The sequence below is a fragment of the Hyaena hyaena genome, unplaced genomic scaffold, assembly GCF_003009895.1.
Source record: "Hyaena hyaena isolate Hyena2069 unplaced genomic scaffold, ASM300989v1 scaffold_131, whole genome shotgun sequence".
NCBI lineage: Eukaryota > Metazoa > Chordata > Mammalia > Carnivora > Hyaenidae > Hyaena > Hyaena hyaena.
Genome location: NW_024080761.1, coordinates 827,770 through 847,669, shown reverse-complemented (window position 1 = coordinate 847,669; position 19,900 = coordinate 827,770). Strand labels below are relative to the sequence as shown.

The 19,900-nt window shown below is 47.8% G+C and overlaps 1 protein-coding gene across 1 annotated transcript; it reads right to left on the bottom strand.

Annotated features, from left to right (window-relative positions):
* Positions 1 to 4,231: 4,231 nt before the first annotated feature.
* LOC120235392 (signal-regulatory protein beta-1-like) lies at positions 4,232 to 19,662 on the bottom strand. The gene is made up of 7 exons (XM_039237704.1): positions 19,441 to 19,662; positions 17,635 to 17,994; positions 13,859 to 14,179; positions 12,947 to 13,276; positions 6,700 to 6,840; positions 6,167 to 6,228; positions 4,232 to 4,480 (listed from the first exon to the last, which is right to left on the bottom strand). Exons 1-7 carry the CDS (start codon positions 19,508 to 19,510, stop codon positions 4,445 to 4,447), a joined length of 1,320 nt encoding a protein of 439 aa, XP_039093635.1. The 5' UTR covers positions 19,511 to 19,662; the 3' UTR covers positions 4,232 to 4,444.
* Between the last annotated feature and the right edge of the window lie 238 nt (positions 19,663 to 19,900).

Here is a 19,900-nt window from a genome sequence, read left to right as displayed (position 1 = left end):
TCCTTTGACTTTGAAATTTTCATTTGTATAGCTCAAATATTCAAAACTGCCTGAACCTGGGCATTCTCTTATCCCCCTCGACCCTGTTCAGTATGTGGTACATCCTCTACCCATTTGGTCAAACCACAAAGGGATCCATGTTCTACACCTTCACTTGTCTACTCTTGTCTGCCTCCTACAGGCCCTGTTTTACCTCCTAAATACCTGTTGAATCTATTTGTCCATCTTCATCATCATCTCTTGCCTAAATGAAAACTATGACTTCCTAATAGGCTACCTCCATCTTGTTTTACCCAGTCTAAGCTCTACATTCTCCTTCATCCATGGTGGTCTTCTACAACACAGATCTGATTATATCCCTTTTTTTGCATAAACAGGTTTGTGGTTTCCCATTGCTCTTGTGTAGTCAGAGTGTTTGGTATATGATATGCAGTATGTGGTACATGGCATATGGTATATGGTATGTGGTATATGGCATATTGTATATGGTTTGTGGTATGTGGTGTATGGTATATGGGTTGTAGTGTACGGTATATGGTATGTGATAATGTAAACAATCCATCCTTCCATAACTGGCTTGGCCCCTGGGGACAAAGGATCCCACCTTTTCTGGCACCGACAACAGCCTCTTTGTTCCACGTGGGGTACCTTGGGAAATAGGTATTGATATGAATATTAACAAGCAGGTTATTTTCAGGGAGTACTTTTAGGATCAAACCCATGGAAGGGAGAAGGGAGTAGGAATGTTTAGAAGAAGTTGAACTGCGTTGAGGCCCCAGTGAAGATTCAGTGGATCTTCTGTGTGATCTGGTGCTAGGACGATAGCTCAGAGTTATCCTGCGCTGGGGTGGGAGGGCTGGGCCTTCACACCCCCATGTTGAGGAGCCATTGGATGTGGCAGGTCCCAGGTGTGACTTTGGGTGTGGTAGCTCTTCTCAGCTAAGGCCATTCCAGAGAGGGTGACAGCTGAGGGCCACCTCCTGAGGCCACAGCATCCACCATGTATAGAGCTTGGGCTCAGCACATGGATTAACTGCCTTCTCTATTGAGGTCCTTAGAACCACTCCGCCTCACCTAGGGGCCCAGAGTTCTCTGACCACCCGTGAACTAACCTGGGCTTTACCACTTGGAAGAGTTTAGGATGAATGTCCTGGGGGACTGAGAAGCAGCTCCTTCTCAGATCTCTGAGCCCCTGTTTCTGGAATGACTCTGGCAGAGGACAGAGGAAAGAGGAAAAGACATCCCAGACCTGAAATGGGATAAACACAAAGTCTCCCCACCACTTACATCTTTGCAGTTTTCCCCAAGGGGCTGCAAGAGGCAGAGATCAAGTCGAGGACAAGCCGTTGAGGTGGGTTTTTTTTTAATGGACTTAATTTTTTGAAACATTTTACAGGTTAGAGGAACTTGTGACAATCATACACAGCTTCAGTACACAGCTGCACACTGTTTCTTCCTTATTAACTTCTCACGGTAGTGTAGTGGATCTGTTATAATTAATGAACCCATATTGGTACATTATTATTAAACAAAGTCCGTAGTTCATTTAGGTTTCATCTTAGCTTAGGCTGCTATAAGAAAACACCTTACACTGGATGCCCTGTACACCAGGAACTTACTTCTCACAGTTCTGGAGGCTGGACGTTGAGATCAGGTTGCTAGGAGACGATATTGTGATTAGAACACTCTTTCCATTTGTAGAGTGCCCACTACAGGATTCTCACGGGGTGCAGTGGGTGAGCTGTCTGTCTGGTATTTTTCAGAAGGGCACTGATCTCATTCTTGAGGACTCTACACTCAGGACCTAATTATCTTTCAAATACCCACCTCCAGATCCAACCACCCTGGGAATTAAATTTCAACACCTGAACTTTGGAGACACACAAACATTCAGTCCAGAGGAGATTTCCTTAGTTTCTAACCATATGTCCATGCAGGATCCCACATTACACTTTCTTGTCATGTCTCTTTAGGGGCAGTTTCTTAGACTTTGCTTGTTCCTGATGGTCTGGAAGTTTTTAGGAGCGCTGCTTGGATATATTGTGGAATATCCCTCTTTGCAGTTTGTCCAATACTTTTCTCTCATGTGATGGACTTGGGGAGGAAGCTCAAAGAGGAAAAGTGCCATTTTCATCACATTACATCCAGGGTGCACAATGTCGCTGCAGTTTATGACTGCTGGTGAAACCATGATCACCGGACTGAGCTTTATTTATTTGTCGGCTGTCTCCACTGGAAACATTCTGTCCTCTTTGGCAGGGAGTCACGGCAAGCAGCTCACACTTCAGGAATGGGGAGTTAGGCGTTCTCTCCCTAGAGTGAAGTATCTGCATACATTATCTGAGACTTTTTTTTTTTTTAATGTTTTATTTGAGAGAGAAAGAGACAGAGTACGAGTACGAGCGGGAGAGGGTCAGAGAGAAAGGGAGACACGGAATCCGAAGCAGGCTCCAGGTTCAGAGCCACCAGCACAAAGTCCGACGTGGGGCTCAAACTCGCGAGCCACAGATCATGACCTGAGCCGAAGTTGGGCGCTTAACCGACTGAGCCACCTAGGTGCCCCATGATGTAGTTTTTAAACACAAAGAAGACAGAGTAATATTTAATCACATGGTTTTAGATACATGTACCAGCTGATTAGAGAAAGAAAACTTTTAAAATCTGACATCTAGTAGAAACTGATGTCTTCAGTGAAGTATTTACTAATTTATTTACTTTGTAATGTGATGGCTAAGACATGGTAGTCATTGTTCTGAGACCTGAGGACACAGAGGCCCTTCTCTGTCAGAGTTGACATCCTACTTGAGGAAGAGGCAGTTCTCACTTTGTAAGTAAGGTGTTGATGTGCACAAATGTCAGTTGCCACAGGTTAGTTAAATAGCATCAGCCCCCCAACACATGGTTCAAATTTGATTTACCGTGGGGAGTTTACCACGAACAATCGCATGAAGTATACACTTAGCTGCCAGGTCTTCTTTCATCCACAGATCCCTACGCAACTACAGATGCACATGACATAAGTAAGCATCATGTCTCTCAAAGCCTGTAGGGGAGATCACTGTGACTCAGGTACTCAGTTTCCCACAACAGCAGAGCAGGTGATCGTGTAATCTGGTCTCCCAGCGACGAACCCGGGTGACATTGTACAACAGCAAATAACTGCAGAAAGGGGATGGGCACAAAGTAGGAAGTGCAGTGGAGAAACAAGAAGAGATGAGGCTGGAAGGGAAGTTCAAATGGAATGTGAGTGGGGTACGTGAAGGCACAGAGACCTTCATGGGAATGCTGCCGGGGATACTGTTCCCAGAGTCTAGATATGCAGGCAGAGGAGAGGAGTGAACATAAATTTACCACGTCACTGAGGAAAGTGTCGGGGGGGAGGGGCGCGGGGAGGGTGACAATGTCCCGGAGGAAGTGATGCCAGAAAATATTCACCTTAATGTCAAGATTTCACAGCATTGGAAATGCAAAGGGCAGAATGTTGGAAGGTGATCCCCATTGAGGGAGGAGGGAGATAATCCAGACACTTGCTCTATATCGTCAACTGTGCGGTCAGAGGAAAGCAAGCCCTCTGTAAACTACTACTTTTTTTTTTTTTAATGTTTTATTTATTTCTGAGAGAGACAGAAACAGAGAGAGAGAGAGAGACAGAGACAGAGACAGCATGAGCAGGGGAGGGTCAGAGAGAGAGGGAGATACAGAATCTGAAATAAGCTCCAGGCTCTGAGCTGTTGGCACAGAGCCTGACGCGGGGCTCGAACCCACGAACTGTGAGATCATGACCTGAGCTGAAGTCAGATGCTTAACTGACTGAGCCACCCAGGCGCCCCTGTAAACTACTCTTGATAAGTCTTTACAGACAAGTAAAAACTCTTCCCTTTTCAAAGTTTCTTTCTTTTTTTTTTTTTTTTTTTTACAAATAGTTTATTGTCGAGTTGGTTTCCATGTAACACCCAGTGCTCATCCCCACAAGTGCCCTCCTCCATGCCCATCCTCCCCTCCCCCCCACACCCATCAGTCCTCAGTTTGTTCTCAGCATTCAAGAGTCTCTCATGGTTTGCCTCTCTCCCTTTCCCCCTCCATTTCTGGCTACACATGGCCAGATTTCATTCTTTCTCATTGCCATGTAGTATTCCATCGTATAGATGAACCACATCTTCTTGATCCACTCGTCCACATGGAAAGAGCCTAAGTGCCCTTTTCAAAGTTTCTAATGTTTCAAATGACCGTATACCAAATGAATAATAGTTTTACTGTTTTTTCATGTCCCTATATATTTGTAACTGACAGCGGGAGGGTTTCCAATGTGTTGAAAAAAGTTTTTTAGGGACACAGAAAATTGTTATTCTTCCCACTGATTATTGAGCTCCTTCCCATGGTTTCAGCTGCACTGTCATTGCTTTGGTCCTCTGAGCTCTGTCTCCATTTATCATGTCAGCTGATCTTAAGTTTTAGGGAAACAATTCAATTTGGGGATGAGCTGTGAAAACAGAGTGAGAGAGTGGAATTGATATATTATGTGGGTGGTTTATGGAAGGTGCTTTATTTTATTTATTTATTTTTTTAAAATGTACCTCTATTTTTATTATGCTAAATAAACCCTTTAGCATATTATAAAATACATGTTATAATAATAGGTTCCCATTTACCAAGTTAATACATAAAATGTTAACAATTTTCTATAATACTCAAGACATGAAAAGGTAGAGATATGATGAATAAAGTCTTGGTTTTATTATTATTGTGGCTGTTATCTCCATCTCAGAATTTATGGTACTTTTCTCAGGAACAGCAGCCTGTTTAAGAAAGTGGATCCTATCTGCCATGAACAAAACAATCATTTCTAATCCATGTCTAGATTTCTTTTTTTTTTTTTTTACAAATAGTTTATTGTCAAATTAGTTTCTACATAACACTCAGTGCTAATCCCCATAAGTGTTCCTCCCTGCCCCTCCCCCCCTCCCCCCCACATCCATCAGTCCTCAGTTTTTGTCAGCATTCAAGAGTCTCTCATGGTTTGCCTCTCTCCCTTTCCCCCACCATTTCCGCCCTTCTTCTCCCCTGGAAGGTGCTTTAAATAAAATGACATATCAGCAGATCCTGAAAGAGGGAGAGCCTGAGGCATGCACATCTGTGGGGGGAAGAAGCAGAGGAGGGATACAGTTTGACTTCCACTTCCATAGGATTACTGTGGCTGACACCGGACAGCCTGTTAGGGATGTAGTAATGGTCCAGGAAGGGATGCTGGTGGCCAGGACCAGGGGGAGCAGCCCGGGAGTGAGCAGATTCTAGATGGAGTTCACGGAGCCTTTCGGGAATTTTTCAAGCTAGTTGTTCAACTGTTGGCAGCTTGAAATTGACCATATTGGGAGTGTAGACACCACAGATGTGGACAAGGACCACAAATGAGGCTTCTTTTTCTTTCCGAGCATGGATTATTTAACATTTTCCATCTCACCACTGGATAGAGCATTATGGAGGTGGACTTGAACATGGGATATAAAAGGAAATCAGGGAAGGGTCCAGGTTTCTGGACTGCCAGCACATGTACATGAGAAGGAGGGATCGGGACAGATGAAGGTGACAGAAAGCCAGTGTTCCCATCGCAGGGAGGAGGAAAACTTCTCTCTGATTTAAGAATAGGACATGTAGGCAAGAGAAAGGAGAATGCTTTCTCTTTTTCATTCCCAGATGGGATTCATTTGCATTCAGGAGGCATTGGAGAACCTCATCCAGGCTGGGGAGTCTGGGGGTTGGCAGCAATGACACATGAAAGCATGCCCTTAAGTGTGAAGTTCATGGCCATGGTTCCCAGGAAATGGATGAGAGATAGCCTGGACATGAACATGTGACTTGTTTCTCACATTCTAGGGAGATATCCGTGTGTATGTCTCCGGAGACATTCCCATGCCCCCTGCTCAGGCCCAGGTATGAAGACCCAGCCCTGGGGGCGTCAAGGACGGTGAGAAGGAGCAGCAGGAACTGTGGCAGGTGGGTCTCTGGGGAAGCAGGCATTTGGGGCAGAGTTGTGGAAGCTTCTAGGTGTTCCTTGTCTTAGGCTGGGCCCCTCATGGAAGGAAGGAGGCAGCAGAGACTGAGGGTGGCATGTAGCAGGGGAGGAAGGAAGGAGCTGTGGACCCATGGTCACATTTTATGATCTGCTCACCATTCCAGAAATGTTCTCCATGTGTCTCCTATGTCCTCGGTGCTGTTTTCTTCCCAGGACACCTGTTGTGAGGGGACAGGCAGCCTCTGACATGGACTCTGCCTCCTCAGCCTTCCTCCCTAGGTCCTGATCCCCCTTCCTGACCCCACCATTCTGTCCCCCAGAGGGTCAGAGCAGGAGCTGTCCCCAGAGCAGCCAGCGGGCACCCATCAGCATTCCTCTGTGGCCTCTTTGTGCCCAAAGAATCTAGAGATGGTCTCCAAGGGGTTTCCCACCCAGCTGCCCTCATTCAGCCTCAGCCATTTCCTTACCAGAAGCCCTAGGACTCTGTTTGTCCTTTGACAGCCCTTGCCCCAACACAGTTCGTGAGGACCCCACACTCTTTCTGGGAGTTGGGAACCTCTCAGAGGGATCCCTGAGGCTCCAGAGGGTACGAAGGGAGGTGCGTCACCTGCTCTTACTCCAGGTGGGTGCTGACCCTGTGTGACTACTGGGCCGCCCCTCCTGCTGACCTGGCTCCTTCTGGAACTGACCTTGCCATGCCCTCCTCATCCATAACATAACACAGTCAATCCCTTGCTTCCTGTGGACATAGATGACAGAGGCACTGATGAGGAGCAGCAGCTTGGGGCCCAGGCAGAGAGCCACCAGGAGTGGAGTGGACAGTTCTTGACCTGGAAATGAAGGGACAGGACGCACCATCAGAGAAGGATCCAGGAGTCCACTCCTATGGGCCTCCACTTACTCCATCTAAGGAGACATGGACCCATCAATGCTCTGAGAGCTCATGACTCTCCCTGCTAGAGGCGAGAGGCAGATCTCAGGGTAAGAAGTACCTCATCTCCCTCACCCCTTCCCAGGCTACCAGGTGTCCTTCCTGAGGGAAGGGGTGGAGACATGAGAACTCAACAACATGCAAGTGAGCTTTACTGACTTGGTCGCCACACCCAATGGGGTGGGTCTTATAAATTTTATGACGAGGGAACAGGCTCATAGTTTACAGAAGGTCAAAGATGACTGGGAAATCCTTCACTGCTGTCCCGTAGGACAACTCTGAGATTTTGTCTCTGGACCAGGACATGTCCAACCTCTCAGGGTCATAGGGATGAATGGCAGCCGGCCCCTAGTGCAGTGAGGACTGTGTCATGGTGAGTGAGGTGCAAGGCTGCCTTGCTTGTTTCACACACGGGTGTCCATGACCCCGTGTTCTCACGTGCTGAGGGCACTCCTGCTGGCTGGATAACACCTGAGGGAGGCAAGGAAATTCTCAGGAGGGGTTTCAAACATCACCCAGCCCACCCGGCCCCCAGTGCCAACAACAGGTAGGACACCTTTCTGTTGGACATAGACCATTGTATCTGGAGGCACGGCTTCAAATTCTTTGCCTTTTCATAATGATTGATTTTGCTCTTAGATTTACATCAAGAAATTCAAGTAAGTGGTGCCTGGGTGGCTCAGTCGGTTCAGTGTACGACTTTGGCTCATGTCATGATCTCATGGTTCATGGGTTCGAGCCACGCAATGAGCTCTGTACGGACAGCTAGCTTGGAGCCTGGAGCCTGCTTTGGATTCTGTGTCTCCCTCTCTGTCTGCCCACCCGCCATGCACATTCTGTCTGTCTGTCTCTCTCAAAAATAACTAAAGATTAAAAAACTTAAAAATATTTCAAAAAATTGAAATATATGGGATAATCTTAGAGGTAGGAGCAGAGACCCACCATTTTTACCCCTGCTGTGTTGGAGGACAGCAGCTCTCTGCTAGGTGGCCCTTAGCAGTTTTTCTCAGTTGAAAGAGCTGCATTGCCCATGTTTGCACCTGCTTCTAGAAGGGAGGGGCCTGGAAAAAGAGCGGGTACAGAGGTTTCACCCCTCCACCACATTTCAAAAAAGTAAAAAATGGCATCCAGCTTGCCTGTTCTCTGTCCAAGTAGGATTATTCTGGGTTACATTGTTCAATGTCTTCCTTTGCCAGTCTTGCCTCCTTCCCTGTCTCACACGCGTGTGCATGGGGCAGCACACCACAGGGAGCTTGCCCCGTCTCACATAACTTAGAGGCTGCTTCCCAAGGCAGTTGACCTGTGGCGTTTGTCTGGGAGGGGTCTGGAAACCCAGCTCTCATGTGCAGATACAGACCTGCTCTCTGGCCAAGCGGTCCCCAGCCTGGTGGGGGGTGGGGCAGGGGTAGGTCCCAGCTTGCCCTGCGCTTGTCAAGCTAGAACCTCACATTGGTGACCTGGGTGGAGTCAGTAGAGAAGCAGGGTACCCTGGTCATCTGGAAATAAACTGGTCATTATCATAACTACAGGATTGAGTGGCTGTTGCTGGGTATCAGTCCATCGGAGAAAGACAACGCAAAAAGAAACCAATAGATCTCACATGAAAAGTTCTGGGTGAAAGTCAAAGGAATCCCAGGCAAGACTGTAGACTCTTCCCTCCTAGAGCCAGAGAGCAGAAAAAGCTCAGGACATAAGTGGGTCCATCATCCTCAAAGGAGCATCAGTGCTACAGAGAAGATTGACCTCTCAGCTTCAGCGCACCTGCTTTGCCAAAATCGGGCCCAGGGAGGGAAATTTGAGATACAGATACTGAGATATGGGACAGGGACTTTGGGGACAAGGCATTCAAAGCCCTCAGGGCACTTGTGTCTGCTGAGGACAAGGCAGCAGCTTAGTTACCGGTCCCTGAATACAGCTTCTGAACACAAAGCAAAGGCAATAAAAGGACGGTAAATTCTATGGAGCACTGGCTGTCAGTGACCCCTGAAGAGCAATCCCATCTTGCAAAATCTTTGGGAGACAAAAGGGAAATACCGCACAATCCGGAAGACTCTGAAAGGTGGAGGAGGAAGGCAGGCAGTTAAGTGTCAACAGACTGGAGTAAGAACAGAGTTTAAGTATCCTGGCTTCTATTTTTTGGAATAGGTTGAGAAGAATAGGTATTAGTTCTGTTTTAGATGTCTGGTAGACTTCCCCAGGGAAGCCATCTGGCCTGCAGCAATTTCTTACTTGACACAACCCCAAAGGCAAGGGAATGAAGAGCAAAATGAACTACTGGGACCTCATCAAGATAAAAAAACTTCTCACAGCAAAGGAAACAATCAGTAAAACTAATAGGCAACCGACGGAATGGGAAAACATAGTTGCAAATGACATATCAGATAAAGGGCTAGTACCCAAAATCTATAAGGAACTCACCAAACTCCACACCCGAAAAACAAATAATCCAGTGAAGAAATGGGAAGATGACACAAACAGACCTTCTCCAAAGAGGACATCCAGATGGCCAACAGACACATGAAACGATGCTCAGCATCCCTCCTCATCACGGAAATACAAATCAAAACCACACTGAGATACCACCTCACTCCAGTCAGAGTGGCTAAAATGAATAAATCAGGAGACTATAGATGCTGGAGAGGATGTGGAGAAACGGGCACCCTCCTACACAGTTGGTGGGAATGTAAGCTGGTGCAGCCCCTCTGGAAAACAGTGTGAAGGTTCCTCAAAAAATGAATAGAACTCCTCTATAACCCAGCAGTAGCACTGCTAGGAATTTACCCAAGGGATATAGGAGTGCTGATGCATAGGAGCACATGTACTCCAATGTTCATAGCAGCACTCTCAACAATAGCCAAAACATGGAAAGAACCTAAGTGCCCATCCACTGAAGAATGGATCAAGAAGATGTGGTATATTTGTACAATGGAGTACTACATGGCAATGAGAAAGAATGAAATCTGGCCATGTGTAGCAACATGGATGGAACTAGAGGGTGTTATGCTGAGTGAAATAAGTCAGACAGAGAAGGACAGATACCATATGTTTGCACATACAGGTGGATTAGGAGGAAGCTAATGGAGGACCATGAGGGAGAAGAAGGGGAAAAATATTTGGGGAGAGGGAGCCAAACCATGAGAGACTCTTGAATGCTGAGAACAAACTAAGGGCTGATGGGGGTGGATGGGAGGGGAAGGGGGGTGATAGGCATGGGGAAGGGCACTTTTTGGGATGAGCACTGGGTGTTATATGTAAACCAAGTTTACAAGAAACTATTTAAGAAAAAAAAAAGTACCCTGGCTTCATGTTCCTGAATCCCAGGAAACAGAAGAATGCCAAGGTGTGACATTTGAACAAAGAAAAATCCAGCATCAATAATCTCAATCCAGTGAAGCCATCCAGTGAGGAAATGGGGGAACCAAATGAGACTCTTAAATACAGAGAACAAACTGAGGGTTGTTGGAGGGAAGGTGGGTGGGGAGATGAGTTAAGTGGTAATGGGCATTAAGGAGGGAACCTTTTGGGATAGGCATTGGTGTCATAGGTAAGAGGCACATCACTGGGTTCTACTCCTGAAGCCAAGACTACACTGTATTTAACTAACTTGAATTTAAAACAAACAAACAAATACTGGGCAGAAGACACTAATAGACATTTTTCCAAAGAAGACATCCAGATGACTAACAGACACATGAAAAAATGCTCAACATCACTCATCATCAAGAAAAACAAATCAAATCCTTGGTGAGAAACCACCTCACGCTGTCAGAATGGCTAAAATTAACAATGCATGTAACAACAGGTGTTGGCGAGGATGCAGAGAAAGGGGAACACTCTGGCACTGTTGGTGGGAATGCAAACCTGGTGCAGCCACCCTGGAAAACAGTATGGAGTTTTCTTAAAAAGTTAAAAACTGAACTACCCTATGATCCAGGATTGTACTACTAGGTATTTGCCCAAAGTATACCAAATACAGATTCAAAGGGATACATGCACCCCAGAGTTTATAACAACGTTATCAACAATAGGAAAACAATGGAAAGAGCCCCAATGTCCATTGACTGGTGAATGGGTAAAGAAGTCGTGGAATCCATATACAATGGAATATTACTTGGCAATCAGAAAGAAAGAGTCTTGCCATTTGCAACAATGTGATGGAGCTAGAGTGTATTATGCTAAGGGGAATAAGTCCGTCAGAGAGAGATACCATATGATTTCACTTGTATATGGAATTTAAGAAGCAAAGCAAATGCTCCTATGGGAAGAGGGGAAGAGAGAGGGAACAAACCATAAGAGACTCTTAATGGTAGAGAATAACCTAAGGGTTGATGCAAGGAGGTTTGTGGGGGTAAGCTAAGAGGGTGATGGGTATCAAGGAGGGCACCACTGTTAACCACTGGATATTATAGGAAGTGATGAATCACTGAATTCTACTTCTGAAACCAATACTACACTGTATGTTAACTAACTAGAATTTAAATTAAAAAAAAAATCTCAGTTCCAATGTCAAAAAACGAGGAGCAAAATCAATTCAAAGGAAGTGAAAGAATAAAAGGAAAAAAGCAATGAAATTGAAGACAGAAACAATTGAGAAAATCACGGACACAAAAGTGGGTTCTTTGAAAATATTAATAAAATGGAAAATCTTCTAGCAATTTTGACAATGAGAAAAAGAGAAATAACACAAGAATGAAACAGCATATCACTACAGACCCTACAGACCCCAACAGGCTATCGGGGTAGTATTATGAGCAACTCTGTGGGCAGAAATTTGACAACGCAGAGAAAATGGAGCAGAATCCTCAACAGCACAACTGGCCCCAAGAATCCTATATAAAATGATGAATTTGAGTAGCCACTCAGATTCTTTTCCAGTCACTGAAAGAACTGTGGAGCTTAGGTGGTTTCACAGGAAAGTTCTTCCAAGCATTGACAGATGAACTAAAACTGAGTTAGGGACCCAAAATGAAGTTACAGGAGAAATTTTCAAAAATCTGAATATAGACTCCATTTTAGATGGTAGTAGGAAATTATTTTATGATGTGTGTAATGGTATTGGTTTTGTAGAAAAGCCAGTGTCATTACTCACATGACCACACACATGGACTCCATTGGCAACTGGATGTGTATCTGTGACTAAGCCATTAGTGGACACAATTCTGCAACTTCTGTATACCTCTAGTTTTAAAAGAAGTTATTTGTTCTTCTCTTCTTATCTATACTTTCCCGGCTGGAGGGGCATGGACACTGAGTGACCCATTGTTGTCCCAGCAATGATGGTGATGTCATAGTGCATATAGAAGGAACATAGGCCTTTGAAACGTCTTTTGGAGCAAAGACTCCTTGGATCCTGGCTCTGCCTCCTCCTGATGCTACATGAGAGAGAAATAAGGTATACTTTGGTCATGAAAAGGGGACTCTGTAGGTCCTAGGGACAATGTCCAGATACTATATCTGATACATGTACAGGCTTGTGGTCCCTGTCCTCAGAGACTCTCTCTCTCTCTCTCTCTCTCTCTCTCTCTCACTGTCTCTGTCTCTCTGAAAATAAATAAAAAACTTTAAAACGAGAGCTTTCTGTATAAAAGCAGAAAAGCAAATCCTCCAGGTCCTCTGGACTTTACTCCAGAATTTGAGAGTGTTGGATGCAGACGTTTGCTGTGGTGACAATGGAATGTTCTGAAGGAATATAGATTAGACAGGTGAGAAAGATTGGGAGGAGGGGATGGCTGGCCTGGCATGGCAACTTTTCACTGTCAGGTAAAGGAACAGGAGACAGACAGTAGCAACAAGATCCCTCTCCAATTTCCCTCCCTCTATTCTTTCTTTCTCTTACCAGTGGTCATTCTTGGAGTGTGGGCTTTGCGGGAAGGCACCTCACAGCAAATTTCACTTTCATGTCTATAGATATCTAGATTATTCTCCAATGAGCATGACTAACTACTTTTACCATGAAAAAAGAAAATATAAAAGTTAAATGCCAGTTAGTTGGCATCAAACCTCACCAGAGTTTCCATCTGTGCACTGGTCTTTTGTGCGGCCAGAGGTCTTGAGTTTACGGCTTTTGGTGACTGCCCGCTGCCCATCGTGCTGCACCTGGCAGGTGAGCACCACCTCCTCTGTGTGGGCAGATACGTTCACCAGGAGCCAGCTCGTCCAGCTATAGGTCCCATCCTTGCTCTCTATGAGGCTCAAGGCTGTCTCTGTTTTGCATACGTTTCCGTTCTCCAACCAGGTCACCTGGAGGCGCTGAGGGTAGAACTTTTTTGCTTGGCAAGTGACCTTCACCTGGTCCTCTGTCACAGGTTGCTGGGCAAATTCCAAGGAGGATGGAACTGAAACAGCACAGAGCAGAAGCTCTGACCCCATGGAACAGACACATCACAGGGGAGGGGCTCGTGAACTTAGCTCCCCCCAGACAGCAAGGGAATTACCCAGAACAGTGCTAGGCATGCAGTGGGTGATCAAAGAGTGAGGGTAGTCTTTGCATGGGAATGAAATCCCTAGCACACTGCCCAGTACACAGTAGGTGCTCAAGGACTGGTAGCTCCCATTAGGGTAATAATGAGTGAAATCCAGATTCGGGGTCCCTGGCATGCAGTTGGAATAGAATAACTAGCAAAATACATGAAATCACCAAGCTCACACTGGTTGGATTACAGTAGGTGCTCAATAATGGAACGGCTATAGGAAAGTAAATGAAACTACCTAGCACAGTGCTTGGCACGTGGTAGGGGTTCACCTGGAATCTGCCATATAAAACAGTAGGAGGTGACTCTGGATGCCCGGTGATGGGGAGGGTCTGTCAGGAGTCAGGATCCAGGGGGTGGAAGGCTGCGAGCACAGAGTGGGGAAGGGGCAGGCTGGGAGGCTTGGGGGCCAGGCGTGGGCTTGGGCTGGGGGTGACGGGCATCTACCTCGCAGGGTGTCGGACAGGTTGGCCGTCCCACGAAGGGGAGGGCCCCCCTGCAGCGTCTCGTGGGCCACCTCGCAGATGAGCTGGGAGCGGACGTCCCCCGGGGCCAGCACCAGCGTGGCGCTGCTGGAGACGCTGTAGGAAGCGCTGTCTCCCTCTGGGTCCACGGTGGTCCGGGAGGCTGGCAGCTCGTTCCCGTTTTTGAACCATTTCAGGGTGACGCTTCTGGGGGAGAAGCCGTGGGACTCGCAGGTGAAGTTCACTGGCTGCTGGGGCGCGACCCTGGCCGTGGGGCCCGACACCACGGGGGGAGAGGGTTTGGCTACGAGAGGAGCATTTATGAAGGGTAAGCACGACCGTGGTCATCGTCCCCAACGACAGGTGTGTGACACTGTGCAGAATGTCACACGGATTCTTTTTCAGCCCTTCTGATAGTGCTGGGAGGGCGGGGTCAGAGATTGACCAGGAGTCGGGGGCAGGGCCCACGGGCAATTCCAGCCTGAGTTCCAGGTCCCCGTTGTCGTCCCTGCCAGGGGACTTCCCACCCATGTGGGCACAGGAAGGACATTTCTGGTGGGTGTCACTCTTGGTCTCCACTGTTCTGAGCTGCCTTCCCAGACACCGTATGGAAGTCAGAGAGCATGTGTGGCAGTCAGCACAGAGGTGGAGACAGACAGGGCCCCCATCCCCATGACAGCCGTAACCAGGTGGCCAGCTGCCTGGAGGTATAGACGTGACACAGCCCAGTGCCCACTGTGAGGTGGGACAGCAGGCCTTTCTCCTTCCGGATGGGAGTGAGTGGCAAACAATGCAGACAGTTTTACTTTGAATTTAACACTGAAAATGCTCCTCAAACCAAAATTAATTTATACCAGGATTTCTTTTCAAGTAATTATGGATTTACTCAGTTTTTCACTCTTTCCAAAAATATTCCATAGGGTCTAGTTGTGTCATCCCTGAATCTGAGAGAGAGAGTGAAGGGTTGTTATTCTGAATCTGCGTTCTTCTCTTGGGTCAGTGTTGGGTTGAAAACCAAGATCACTGAGTGCTATGATATCAGTGGTGGTTAAGTTCTTCAATGTGAAATAATTTCAAGGCAGAGACACCGGTCTATGGAGCAGGCAGAAGCGCTCCTTTGTTTTGGACACACACACATCAGTGACTTGAAAGGGAGGGAATTTCACCTTTAGAAGGTCCGATAAAGTGTCTCCAAATTGTCACTTATTACCCAACACTTTCTATAACAGTCGGCAGAGGGCACATTTATACATACGTGTATTTGTGAATACTTTACTTCCTGTCTTAATCTCAGCGAACATTCTGTGGACATAGGTAGGAGGTGTCACATGAGTAAGTCAAGTCATGAAAACGCCAGCAGTCTTGACACCGCTGGTAGAGACAAAGTGCTGTTATTGGTTTATTCAGTGTCCTGGGCCCCCGGTGCTAGGCTGAACCATCCTACCTCTCAGCTCCTTCATCCCGCGCCTGCACTGTGCTGGGGTTTCTGCTGTGTCCCCACCATTCATGAGACACTGACCATGTGCCAAGCCCTGCTGTAAGCTCCTTACATGCATTCACACACTCAGTCCCTGCAGGGGCTCTGTGGGCCGTGTGGTCACAGATAGACAAGGACTCTGGGCCCAATGTGGGGATGACTCATCGAGGTCATAGAGTCAGGAAGGCAGAGTTGGTTGGGAGCCTAGTGAGTAGGATCAGCCACACTCAGTTGTTGCGTGTGGACACTCAAGAATCACCTACCTCCCACATCCGGGGCTTTCTGGGCCTTCTCTGCAATCCTCGGACCCCTGACCAGCAGCCTGATTATCACCGTGGCACAGATGGGACAGGGAGGACCTGAGAGACACTGAGACTAGCCCAGGATCGGACAGGTCTGGGAGGGGCACCCAGGGTTCACTGAGGGTCTGTCCTCTCACATGGTTCACTGTGTCCCCCTAACGTCCTTCAAGGCCGGAGTGATGACTCACGTTCTACAGGTGAGGAAACGGAGCCCAGCAAAGGGAGCCGGGTCACAGCCTTGAGGAAACCCTGGATTTGGGCCACTTCTTATGTGTAAGGGATGCAGACAGAGCACCTCAATTCTTTCCTTCTCTCCTAGGAGGAGTCTGTGATTATCACCATTTTCAGATGAGGAGACTGAGTCTGAGAGAAACAAGGGGCTGCTTCTCTCACTGGACTGCATCCCAGGGGGCTTCTGGTGGCCTCCAGCCCTCTCGTCACAACAGAACAAGTGCTCCATTTTCTAGAGCCAACAGTGACTGCCACCCTCCTTTTCCCTCTGGGACTCTCCACTGCAGGCAGTTCTGGGAAGGGTCCCTGCAGGTGCCCAGGACTGCGGACCCTGTAGCAATAGAGGAGGTGTGGAGCCCGGACGGCTGAGTCTAGAGAATGAACCCTTGCTCATGGGGCTCTAGACGCTCTCTATGAATGGCCTCCTTGTTATCCTCAGTCTGCAGAGCCAGGAACAGGGTGCATGGGTGGTGGGGCTGGGTTTGTGGCAACCCCTCTGCTCTGCCCAGGCCCCCTCCCAAGGCTGCTCAGCTAAGGAACAACATCCCACAACAGGAAATGACTCCAGCTGCTCTTCCATGCTCCAGGATCAGGCCCAATACAACCTGAGACGTTTGCGTGTCTGTCTGATCCGGGGTGTAATGCTAGCCCTGCCTCCTCCAAGGACTCGGTTTTATTAACACTTATTGCTCAAGAATAGAACAAAGCAAGATTTTCAAGGAGAGGCTTGCAGCTGTCTCCCACTTTGACCAGAACAGTGCCGTGACTTCAGTGTCCCCACCTGTAAAAGGGGCAGAAATGGCCCCTCCCCACTGGTGATTTGAGAAAATGCCATGATGAAGACACAGCGTGTGGCCTGAGGCCCTCCCTGGTCCCTCTGTCTCCATCCGTTATCTTCCAGGGCATCATCTGGGTGGGCAGACAATACAGATCTGCCTGGCGGTGGAGCCGCATACAGCTGTGGTGACCAGGCAAGGGACATACCACTGGGACCTTCTGTAATACCTGCATAATCAGGATCAAGCCACCTTTCCTCCCTATGTCTGGGGGTATGAGGAGACTCAGTTGCTACTGTTAGAGTCAGTCCCTAATTCACAGGAACATTTTCCGACCATACCCTCAGCGAATGACCAACATCTGGCATCTCTTCTACCAGGGGCGGCAGAGTAACCAGGGCTTCTGTGTCCCTTCTCCCTGTGATATCCTGGCTGTTTATAAGGAAATTCATCTCCCCCTCCCTGCGCTGGGTGCATTTGTCCTCACAGGAGGGAGGGGAACGTAAGCTTCATGAGTGAGGAGGCCTTGCGTGTTTTGTTTCCTGTTCCTCCCACAGCACCCACAGCAGAGCCTGCACGCAGTAGGTGCTTAGTAAGTGCTGAGTAAAGGGAACACTGGCCACATTGATGTGAGTGCTGACTGGGGGCAGAAGTGAGGTGAGGCCTTGTGACTGAGCGAGTCACTCAGACTTTCAGTCCCTCATTCTGGAACCAGAGGGCTGGTCAGATTGTAGAAGGGAAGAGATGGGAACTGCTGACTGAGGTTCCAGATCTTGTCACTGTTTTTCAGCCGTGAGGCCTTGAACAAATAGCACAACCTCTCCAGGCCTCAACTTCCCTGATCCAAGGAAGGGGCTGATTCAGGGGCACTCATAACAGCACCTTATCTGTATCTGTTGCTCAGACAGTGGAGGGCATCCTTATTGACTTGTCATCACATCTAGGGAACGAAGGAGGCCCACACCACACTCACCACTCATGATGACCTGGGTGCCTGATCCAGACTTAAGCTGCACACGAGGGGTCCCTTTCAGGAACTTCACACAGAAGTAGGTTCCCATGTCTGCTGGGGTGATGTTGCTGATGCGGATGGAAAAGTCCATGTTGTTTCTCCTTGTGATGTCTGCAACATTTCTTACTCGAGACGGTGGGTGGTATCCTGCTCTGAAACTGAAGATTAACTTCCGGTCTGGCCCTGTCCCCCTGAACCACTCAACCATCTCAATGGGGAGCAGGGAGGTTATGATGCAGCGCAGAGTGACAGTCTCTCCGGCTTCCAAGGCCACCAACTTCTCAGGCTGGATCACCTGTAGCTCTGCCACACCTGCCACACCTGGTGGGAACAGAAAGCAGGTGTTTCTCATCCTTGTGCGATTCTGTCTGTTTTTCAAGTGTTTATCCGCAACAGCTTTCACTGACCGAGTGCACACCGTGAGTGAGCCTTGAGCTCAGCACGCTGCATGTATACGGCAGGTAACCCACACGATGAGCCTGGAACACGGGACCCTATTACAGCTGAGGACACTAAACCACAGAGAGATTGAGTGAAATGGCACCCGGCAGGAGGGAGTGCCTCAGCCCTCTCTGAAAGCCCCGTGCTTCCCCAAATAACTCTGCATGTCTACCGTCTGGCCCCTTCTGGTGTTACACTTTCTGAACCCCTGCATCATTGGGACCATAAGACTTCTTTAGACCATTGTGTGTGAGTTACAGTGATGGATGGATTAGTTTTCTGGGCTGGGCATTTAACTTCCAGAACCTTCTATGGATGGACAGCATTTAACTTCCAGAACCTTCTATGGATGGACTTCCTGCTCCACAAGCACATGCATGTTCCATCAGCCTGGATAACTGAGTGGCAGAGTTGGGCCGAGCTTTCAACACACCATAAACATGTACTTGAATGAGAAGTAAAGCATTCAAAAAGAGGGTGACTCTCTGAGAGCAAACGTGTTCAGTGCACGTTTCACATAGAGGGGATGTGATGTGAAGACATAAGAAATAAGGGAAGCATTTTCAAATATCCCATGTGTGTGTACCCACAAGTGTGTGTACCTTTCCTCATGTGCACTCATACGTGTACACCTGTACATACACCAGTGCATTGCCAAGTATAATATAAAGTATGGCCTAGCATGCATTACATGAAATTGTAATACATTTTAAAGCTCAGCAAAGATTTGCTACATAAGAAACATCCAACACATCAGTAAGCAAAGTTTGGGAGTACACATGGCTGAATTGGAAATCTGAAGACCTCAGAGAATGATAAGAGATGCCTCTTCTTCTGTTTCCCATTTGGTATTTTAGATGTTCCTGCAGTTAGTCTCCACTGAGAAACCAAACCACATTACACAGTTAAAAGAAGGAACGTGGAGCTGAGTGGCCTGGACATGAACCCCAGCACCTGCACTGACTTAAGTAGCCGACATTTGGCCACTAACTCTCTCTGCCTGAATTTCTCTATCTGCTGATCAGGAGTAACAGTCCTAGCTATCAAGCAGGGGTGTCGTGAGGATTAGATCATTTAATACGTACACTTGTCCTTGTGGCAGATTGAAGCATCCCCTGTCTGGCTACCGCTGGTAACCAGCTGCAGGTGATGGATCCAAAGAGGAAATGCTCATATTCCTGATTTCATGCTCTCAGATGACACCCAGTCGTTGGCCTTCTGTGGCAGCCCTGGCAGCACACCTGGGCTTACCTGGAGGCCCCTAATGTCCAGTACAGGGGGAGGTTGAGGGGCAGGAAAGGGATTGTACCCCAAGGCAATGCTTACCTGTGAGTCCCATCAGCACAGCCAGCAGCAGGTAAGGAGGCAGTTGGGGCCCGGAGGTGGGGCCCAACATTGTAGAGGCCTGGGACTCTCTCTGTGCAAATGTGCATCCTGGGGAGAATGGACTTCTGTTCTATAGAGAGGAAAGCCTGCCTCCTCCCATGGTTAAGAGGAAGTGCCTATGATGGGGTGACGGGGCTGTGAGGCACCAATCTGCTTCTAGATTGTGAAATATAAGTCAGGCAGAGAAGGCCTCACTTGGTGAGGGGTCCTCTTACATTTCAGAGAGAGTGGAGCAGCCCAGGAGAAATACTGCTTCCTCCCTGCATGGGCCTCTCTCCCCTCCTGTGGGCTTCCTCCCTCTTGAGGCCTCAGGTTTGGTATAGAGATTACAGAAGTCAAATGAATCAGTGTTTTCTTTTATAGATTGTGCTTCCTGTGTCTTATCTAAAATGTCTCTGCT

What these genes read in the sequence shown, in the direction of transcription:
- LOC120235392 (XM_039237704.1), bottom strand. Translation starts at nt 19,510, where the DNA reads ATGTTGGGCCCCACCTCCGGGCCCCAACTGCCTCCTTACCTGCTGCTG. An exon ending in GTGCACAGATGGAAACTCTG is followed by an intron (nt 6,841 to 12,946) that starts GTGAGGTTTGAT and finishes CTTCATTTCCAG; the next exon opens with GTCAAGAACTGTCCACTCCA. An exon ending in GATGAGGAGGGCATGGCAAG is followed by an intron (nt 6,229 to 6,699) that starts GTCAGTTCCAGA and finishes CCCTCACAACAG; the next exon opens with GTGTCCTGGGAAGAAAACAG.